Raw genomic sequence first — 9792 nt, forward strand, 5'->3', positions numbered from 1 at the left:
GTGGGCCGCCGAAGGGACGGCGGCGCCAGTTCGCCTCGTGCCGTGCGCCGTCGGAGCGACGCCGATCCGCGAATGGGAACGCGGGACGACGTTGTATGCTAACTTGGTGCGGCGTGCGCAGTTTGCGGCGGCGGGAGGAGGGAGAGTGGCGGCGGTGCTGTGGTATCAGGGGGAGACTGATACGATTTCTATGGCGGATGCGGAGGTTTATGGGGGAAGGATGGAGGCTCTGGTTTCGGATCTGAGGGAGGATTTGGGTGATCCGGATTTGCTGTTTATTCAGGTATGTGATTTTTTAGCCGTCCGATTGCAGGCAGAAGAGACTAGAGAATTTTTGCAGATGAAATAAAATTGGGGTGGTTAGCACATAATATGTGTGTATTTACAGATCTAATACCTAAATTTTGTTGTTTAGATTTATAATATCTTTGAGGCTTGAGTTGAGCAATATGAAATGGAGCATTTTTTGGATGCATACCACACAATTTTTATGATTTCATGTATCTAACACCTAAGCATTCATTTTTCTCTGCATTCCACTGAAAAATAAGGGAATTTACATACACAGCAACCAATTCTTATGCATTTACATATCTGACACCCAAACTCTCGTTTTTTTTCAAATCAAACACTCAACTTACCCTTTTCACCCCTGTCCAACAGTAAAGTCCACATTTTTATCCATAGGTAGGGTGCTCATTTGTAAAAATGAGAGTTTGGGTGTGAGATAAGTAAATGCATGAGAATTGGATGTTAGGTATGTAAATTTTCGTTAAAAATATCATCTTTATTACCTTTTAAAAAGTGCAATATATGGTTTCATGCTTATGTTTAGGATACCAAGATGTTATTAGTGTAAATACCAAACTTTTGATGTTAGATATGTAAATGCATAAGAATTGTATGGAATGAGTGTAAATTTCTCTAAAACTTATACATGAAAATATATATTTTTCTAAAAAATAGTAATAATGATATATTTGATATGATAAAAAATTGATTGTTATTTATGAAATAAGATAAGTATGTACATAAAATACATACAATTTTCTGATATATCACATCAGTTTTAGGAAATCTACATACATAGCACACAATTCTTTATGTATAGACGTTTCTCCCGCTTAAATTTTTATATTTCAATGTATATAAAACACTTGGTGCGCCTTAATCATATACATGAACATGTGTTTTTCACTTTAACAAACTAGCAATAGTGATATTTTTTTATATGATATTAAAAATATGAGTTGAATTATGTGTGTAAATGTAAATGTTTAGGTTCAATATATGTAAATACGTAAGAATTGTGTGCTATGTATATAAACGCCGCCCCCAAAAAATTTAAAATCTCATAATTAATATTACACTAAGGATTGTTATCGCCAATAGAGGCTATGTTTGCCACCCACCTTTGCTACCAAGACTAAACACCTTCTATTCTCCATAACTTTTGAAGTCCTATCACTAGCTTCTTCTTAGTTAATCTCCTGTTACATAAAGAGAACAACTGAGCAGGCCATGAATCATCTGTTCATGATGCCTTCCACACCTTAATTCTCTTATTTTCATAATGAAAACTATTTCATCTAATGTGGTTTCAAAAATGTATCATCATTTCTAATAATAGTGCATAAGAATTGATTGGTATTTTTGTAAATCTTCCTTTTTTTTTTTCTGAATGAGAGTATGTGCAGGTGGCGCTTGCAACAGGACAAGGGAAATATATAGATATGGTGAGAAAAGCACAAAAGGGGATCAGACTTCACAATGTCTTATGTGTTGATGCAAAAGGCTTGCCAATTGGACCTGATTATGTGCACCTCACAACCCAAGCTCAAGTAAGGCTTGGTCAGATGTTGGCTGATGCTTATTTGAGTCATACAGCATTTTCTCTCACTTAGTTAAGAGTATATAACTGTTTTGTTGAGTTTGTTTGAAACACCATCAAACAAAATATTAATATATGACTCTTTTTATGTCTGTTTGCCCAACACATTTACTTGAATTGACATATACATATTTTTTTCCAGAAGATTGATGTATTGCTTTGCTTATTTTAAGGAAGATTTACATACGTATCATTCAATTCTTGTATATTTATATATCTAACACATAAAGTTTGATTTTTACAGATACGACGTCTTATATATACATAAAAGGTGTATTTCATGTTTTGAAAGTTCAAATAATGACATTTTTGATGTGTTATGAAAGGTCTCAGTGTTATAAATATAAGAAGCAATGTTTAGATGTTGGATATATAAATACATAAGAATTGGGCCTTATGTATGTAAACAACCCCATTAAATAAAATATCATGCATGTATCCACTAATGTTCTTCATTCTGGTAAGAAACGTACCGTATATGCATCATGTATATGAATCTTTCTCTAATGTATTGAGATTTTTGTATAAAACTATGTATTTTGATCTTTTTATGAAAACAAATTGTGATTTTAGCCGCATCTTAATTTTTATTCTTAAAATTCAGCTACAACCTCATCATCTTAATTGTAGCTATGTCTTTTGAGCGAGAAATTATTATGTGCGGCAGCTGACGTCCGGATGGACCGCCGTGCGAGCTACTGCGATGTGACCGCATCCAGACCGTTGTTCGAACGTGTGTTTTACTGTTAAGTAATTAGTTTACTAATTGAAACTTTCAAAATCGATTTATGATTTTTCCAACATATCAAAAAGGGTGTAAATAACATTAAGAGTAATTAAGGCCCAGTAATCTTTTTTATAATTTTCCAATTTTTTTGCAAATTTTTCATTCAAATGTATAATTTTTTTTCTGGAATATATACAATTAAAACCATTTATTTGTGGATATAAAGAAGTAGAAATAAGAATTTCAAAATAGGTATAAAATCATCCAAAATTACAAAAATAAATTTGTTACTATAAATAGATAATTGAGCTCACTTAAATTCCAACGAGATTTTTGGTTCTATTTTACAAATTTTATGCTTCCAAGTAGGGCTGTCAAAAAAGCTCGTTGTTCGCGAACAGTTCGTGTTCGGTTCGTCAATGAGTTCGTGTTCGATTCGTTCGATAAGTAAACGAGACAAACACGAACAAATTTTTTTCGTTCGGTTAGTTAAACGAACCAAACACGAACAGTGATGCGTTCGTTCGTGTTTGAATCGTTATTGTTTGAAATATAAAATAATATAAAATAATTATATATAAAAAATTTATTATATTTTAAAACATTAAATTTTATAAATTATAATATATAATAAAATAATAATAATAATATATTAATATACTATAGTAGTAATATACTAATATAGATATTATATATTTATATAATATAAGTTATATAATTAATATATAATATTATTTTTATATATTAATATTAGAGATGTCAAATTGGCTCATCGTTCGCGAACAACTCGTGTTCGGTTCGTGTTCGGCTCGTTCGTTAAGAAACGAACACGAGCTTATTTCAAACAAACTAAATTTTAAACGAACCAAACACGAACACAAGCTTTGTTCGTTCGTGTTCGGTTCGTTTACACCCCTACTTCCAAGGGGACCGGTACGGGCAAATGAAAAGGAAAAAGGCATTTCACTAGTTTTGGATTAACTTTCATGCGAGCTGGGGGCCCATTGGGCTGTTTGAAGAGGGATCTCAATCAAACTTCTGGGCTGGACAACCGATCACTGTAAATCCAAATGGGACGATAGTTTAATAAATTTTGCTACAAGCTAAAAAAAAAATTCTCTAAGAATTTATAAGAACTCTCATGAATTTATAAGAACTCTCATGTCGGGTGTTCGAATTCCCTCTAGTATAGTTGGCCTTAAGGAGAATGGAGTCTTGTATAATAGCCTCAGGTCATTTCTTTAATATATACATACATACATATATATATGTGATGTGCCGCTCGCCGTGAATTTTTGGTTGTCATCTGCAAAATTAGTTCTAAGTTCCCCGAGGTCATAGGTTCAAGCCTGTCTATATGCATATGCCTTGCAACCCTAACTAATACATGAAAATGTGCATTTCACTTTTAAAAAGTAATATTTAGGTATTACATATGTAAACACACATAGAACTGTGGCAAGAACTAGAGCGGGTGACAGACATGAGATGATAGGTATTGGGCGAGTGGCAATAACATGAGACAACAATGGGCTGGGGTAGACAAAGGTAAAAGTGACACGTAATTAAAAATAAGTAAATTTATCATGTACAAGTTATCTTTATAATTAGAATTTGTAAAATTTAAGCAAATTCCCAATGCATTATTAATATATATATATTAAATTCTCTTATAAATGTATTATATTAATCTACTACAAGTTAAGCATAAAAAATTAAAATTCCCTTTTTTATTTTACGCTCTTAAGCCTTAGAATTAAATAAGCTCTTGTACAATTTTATTTTCAAGTTATCCCTTGCAAAATTTATTGTTTTGAGAGAGTGGCAAAGGAATAAAGTTTTTGTTGTTTGGATATGCTAAAGTTAAGCAATTTTTTTGTTACTCATAGGCGTGACCAGAAGACAATAAGAGCTCTAAAGTGAATTATTTCTATTTAATTTTCTCTACAAAGAGGGTTTTGAAAATTTTGGGGGTGGTGCTCCCAATTTTCTTAATAGATATCCATTTAGGTTAAAACATGAAGGTGGGATTTCAACAATATCAAACAAATTTTTTGGAAGTTCTTCGTTTGGATAAAACTTCTTAACTTTCTTCTCATCTGATGCAATAATATAGGCTTATCCAAAATTACTAGCAAGGTTGGAATCACTTCGACAACCAATATTCAAATTAATTTGAAGCTATATGTTTCTTTTGCAATGGTTTTCTTGTTCACCTATAACATTACTCCTACAATTGGCTCCTATCAATCTCTGTTGCCTTCAATTTTAGCATGTGATTCATTACAAATGAAAATTCAATTGTGCAAGCCTTCCAATTCTTTTTTACATGACAACTCTACAGTCCCTCTGAATACCAAATATTCCATTTCTTTCTCTATAAGGGGTAAAAATAGAAATCTTTTCTCCCTTTGAAATAAAACATTAGATAATAAATGATGGAAGGGTGTGCTTTTCTCAAGACTATTGTTCTCCAAATCAACGCTTTCTCTTGACTTCCAATATTACATTTATCATAAATGGCCTATTCCACTCTCAAACTCCTTTCCCTATCGTTGAATCTTCTGCTTCTACACCAAACTCCTCTTCAAACCTCCCCTCCTCTTGTGACAAAAATGTGTTTCACACTCAAAATAGTGACCACTATGTGCTAAATGTTAATCCAGTCCAACTTTTGCAATCATCAACACTTAACAAACTCATATGGATGTGTATTCCCTTCTTGGTGGCTTCAAACCAACTTTTCACATTACTATGAGCAAAAATGACAAGCATACTCATATGTCTACATTGAAAGGTCAAAAAAGTTGAAGAAAAAGGAAGTTCACAAATAGCTCCTTCAATCCTAGATGTGAACTCTCAATATAGTTGCTTGGAATGTTATAAGGCTCCAAACAGTAGCATGATCAAAGATTGCTAAAGACTAGTCCAAAAGCGTCACATTGCTATTTTAAGTTTTTTGGAGATTGAATTTAATCTAAATACCATGTTTCAACCTCTTTTGTCTAGAAATATGATTTTTTTTTTCCTTATAAAGATAGTTTTTATAACTTTTATAGTGGTCGTGGAAGTTACATTCTTATGAAATGTAACAACTCTAAGCAAACCCCTATAGTTAATTGCATCTTAAGATAGAAAAATCTTTTAGGAATACTCTCAATTAAGGCTGAGGTTGTCTTCAAGAATTTAAAATTTTGGCTTTTACAATTGCTTATTTGGATTTTCAAATGAGAAAGATCAAATAGGAATTGTTTTTTTTTTTTGAACCCAAAGGAGAAAAACTAGGGAATGACCAGATATTGAGAGGCTTAGTTATATTTCGACTATCTTATTGTTTGGTAGTTATATTTCGACTATCTTATTGTTTGGTTTTCTTGATTTTGAAATTGAAAATATTTTTATATTTGAGTTGACATTCTCTTAGTGAGTTTAGAACTTGTATCCCATGATATTCGATCGTAGGAAAGACTAGGAGATGGGGACTTACATTGTAGCTAGACGAACAACCACAAAATCCTAAAGCTAAAGGTAAGTTTTACTAAGCAAGTAAAACCTTGAAACCTAATCTAGCGAAGAAAATGCAGCAAAGATGGACTTATAACACTACTCCCACAAAGGACCGGGCAAACCCATCTCTATTGGACTCACAACACTGCTTGGATAAGGTTCATTTTATTCTAACAATATCTCATTACACCCCAACATGCTAATGATAAAGTTTTCCTTTTCTAAATCTATCAATTTGTCATTACATCTATGATGTGCACTGAAAATCGTTCGTTTTATCATTTATTTTAATATTTTTTTATGTTAATTTAATGCTTTTAAAATGTGTTTGTGTTGTATTTTGTAGAATTCAAGTTAGAAGGTTCATGGGAGCTTGAGAATTTAATAACTGAACAAGGTAGAGGTGCAGTGCTCAAGTGTCAGCTGGAGAGCATAGGCGCTCATTGAGGACTTTTGAACCATAATGACATAGAAGCTGGAAATTAGGCATTGGGTTTGTCATGGCACCATGACCAACCAAACGTCTAAGTCTCATGACCTAAACGTCTTTGTGCTATATATGGGCGCTTAGGCGCCGAAAAACCTTGCATGTAAATCAAGCGAGCAGAAAGGAGGCCTTGGATCTTCAGCGCTTAGCGCTAAGAACCAGTGCCTTAAGCGTCACAAACCAGCATCTGTTCATGCATTTTTGCGTTTTAAGCAATTCACAAGCGTCAATTCGCAAAGGAAGTGAACCTTTTTATGAAGGCTTAGAAGAAATTCCATGCACCATAAGACAAAATGAAAATGGTAGATTTTAAAACCCGAGTATGAAAGAGATGAGTGTGGAGTGTTTGTGAAGTTTTTGAGTGTATAATTGTTCTTGTGAATTCAGTACATCATTTGGAGGAGGAAGAAATACAAGCGTTCAATCTTCTTGATGAATTACATCAAATTTTATGTTTTCAATTCCTGTTTTAAATCTTATTTGAATATAAGAAGGCTTGTAGGGCATAAAACACAAAATTGTGTCAAGCATGATTGTTTATGCGTGATGGCACATGTTCTTTTGTTCTCATATGCCTTCAACTAAGCCTATCCCCATCTTTTTTGTGGAAGTCTTTGGGTTTTACAAAACACTCTTTGGTTTATCTTTCATTTTTTTTTACTATTGATCCTACACCAGCAGTTGTTTCACTTTTTGACAAAAGTAGTATTTACATATGTACCGCCCAATTCTTAAATCTTTACATATCTAACACCTAACTTCACTTATACCCCTATATCTCCGGAATCACATAAATAATATCACTATTCTAGTTAAAAAAAAAAATTAAATACATCTTATCAAACTTATATACGTTGACATACTTAGATACGTTGCATGTAAAAGTTAAAATTTAGATGATAGACATATAAATACATATGAATGGAATGGTATGTATGTAAATCTTCCTTCAAAAAAAAAATGGAAGATTTGCTCAATTCTTATGGATTTATGTTGAGAAAAATTAGGGTGAAAAAAAACTAGAACTACACAAATCCAGAAGAACGCAGAGATTTAACGAGATTCTGCACGAGGTTCGGCAAAGATGTCTACGTCCTCGGGAGCAGAGCGGCGAGTTCCTTTCAATAATCAGAAAAGGGTTTACATAAATCAGGGATACCTCCTAAGATTACTAACATGTCTATTTATAACCCCAGGAATAAACCCTAGGCACAATATGCAATTACAACATTACCCCTTGTACCATACCGAGGGGCTTTGCCCCGGCACCCCAACCCATGTAACTTCCCAATTTTGACAGATTCTTCTGCTCCGCTTCAATCCAACGTCTGCTCCGCTCCGCTTCGATCCAACGTCTGTCGGTCTATGAGTCATACCATAACAATTTACATATCTGACACCACCTTACCTTTGCAAAAAAGAATGGAAGATTCACATAAAAAAAAAATATGGAAATTGGGTTAGCAGATCCTCGTGCTAACTTCTCCTAGCCGGGCGTGCATATAAAAGAACTTCGCAGCCCTTCTCGTTACCAGTAGCCAAAAAAGACACAGAAATTGAGCTACAAGCCTGCAACAATCATAGAAGGACTGAGGAAGAAGAAAACTTTAAGAGCCTTCTTCGGTTCTCGATAATGGAAGGACCAGAGCAGCCGAAGCAACCTTTCTCAAGGTTTAAGAGGATCTGCGTCTTCTGCGGCAGCAGCTCTGGAAAGAAAGCAAGCTATCAGCTCGCAGCTATACAGTTAGGGCATGAATTGGTCAGTTCTCAGCTCTATTAATCATTCTTCTTCTCTGTACCAGCAGCACAGTATAAAAATGAGGTTTTTTTGTCTTCTCTGCTCTTACTTCTGGTTTCTGTAATCGTTGAATCGAGAGAGAAGAACTTGAATTTACAGGATTAAAAAAGTTGCGTTTTTTTTTTTTTTGAAGAATTTGTCCTGCTTTTTCTGTTTTTGCAGGTGGAGAGGAACATTGACTTGGTCTATGGTGGCGGAAGCATCGGTCTTATGGGTCTTGTCTCTCAGGCAGTCTTATTTAAGGGCGCCCGCCATGTTATTGGGTCTCTCTCTCTTCTCTCTCTCGGAAAAATTGAAAAATGCGACGAATGAAAATTCCGTCATCCTAATCATTATTTTTCTCAAAATTAATTTTAATATGGTATTTGTTTTGGTCATGTAAAGTATAAATTAGTAGCATTTAGATATATACCGCCCAATTTTTATGTATTTGTTGAATATTTATGGGACTTAGGTTCCTTATTATTTGTGAGAACATATAACCCAGTACCATAATGCTGAAGAGAATGCTAGAGAGGGAGACAGACGAATGCAACTCTTGTGGTGGAGTCATTGAAAATATAGTAATTTTGAATCTCCGGTGAGATGGAGGGAGGTGACTCCTCTTAGATTCCCGGAGTTATAACAATGTCCTCTTACGACCTCCTATTTTCTCCATTTTAATACTCCGGGCAGAAAAAAAATTATAAGATAAGTTAAAATAACATATTAAATACAATATTATTTTACTTTGTTGGGAAGATGCAATGTCTCTCTCTCTCTCTTGTAAATATTGCAACTCAGTGAACCCAAGAGGAGGAGCCGCGGCATGCAGGTCATCGATGATTCGAAATCAATACACCCCCCAAAATAGGTCACATTGGTCATTCTCTCTCTCTCTAGCATTCTCCTCATAATATCTATCACTTTATCCGGTTACATCTATTCGCAAAATATGGGACACTACGCCCCAAAAGGATTTAGTTAAATTTCATCTTTATATTAAGAAAAATATTATATATATATATATAATATTAAGTTTAGATTTTAGATATATAAATACATAAGAATTGAGAGGAGTGCCTGTAAATCTTCCTATCTCATATATTTCATTTTTGTCTTGAAAGTGCTTATCTTGAATAAGAATGAATTTCGTTCCGAACGCTTCTTAAGATTTTGCAGAAGATGTACTATTCAAAAAGCATTTTATTTATACATTGCAGGGTAATTCCGAGGACCCTCATGCCCAGAGAGGTATTGTCCCTCACAACCAAGCTACGTTCTCTTTCCCCCAACCTTTCTGGAACGTTACACATTCTCCGAATTAATAAAATAAAAATATTAAAAAAAATCAGATAAATCATGATATTATATATATATATATATATATATTTTATTTTTTT

General features: G+C 33.8%; 1 protein-coding gene and 1 pseudogene across 1 annotated transcript in view; both read left to right on the top strand.

Annotated features, from left to right (window-relative positions):
• The window catches only part of LOC110018996 (probable carbohydrate esterase At4g34215), a 10003-nt gene extending 7995 nt beyond the window's left edge, over positions 1 to 2008 (top strand). The window contains exons 4-5 of the mRNA XM_020716512.1: positions 15 to 283; positions 1698 to 2008. Of these exons, the coding sequence (XP_020572171.1) occupies positions 15 to 283; positions 1698 to 1904 (476 nt within the window). The 3' untranslated portion in view covers positions 1905 to 2008. The remainder of the gene's footprint in view (positions 1 to 14; positions 284 to 1697) is intronic.
• A 6160-nt stretch (positions 2009 to 8168) lies between these two features.
• The window catches only part of LOC110019020, an 11333-nt pseudogene continuing 9709 nt past the window's right edge, over positions 8169 to 9792 (top strand).

The sequence above is a fragment of the Phalaenopsis equestris genome, unplaced genomic scaffold, assembly GCF_001263595.1.
Source record: "Phalaenopsis equestris unplaced genomic scaffold, ASM126359v1 Scaffold000038, whole genome shotgun sequence".
Taxonomy (NCBI): Eukaryota; Viridiplantae; Streptophyta; class Magnoliopsida; order Asparagales; family Orchidaceae; genus Phalaenopsis; species Phalaenopsis equestris.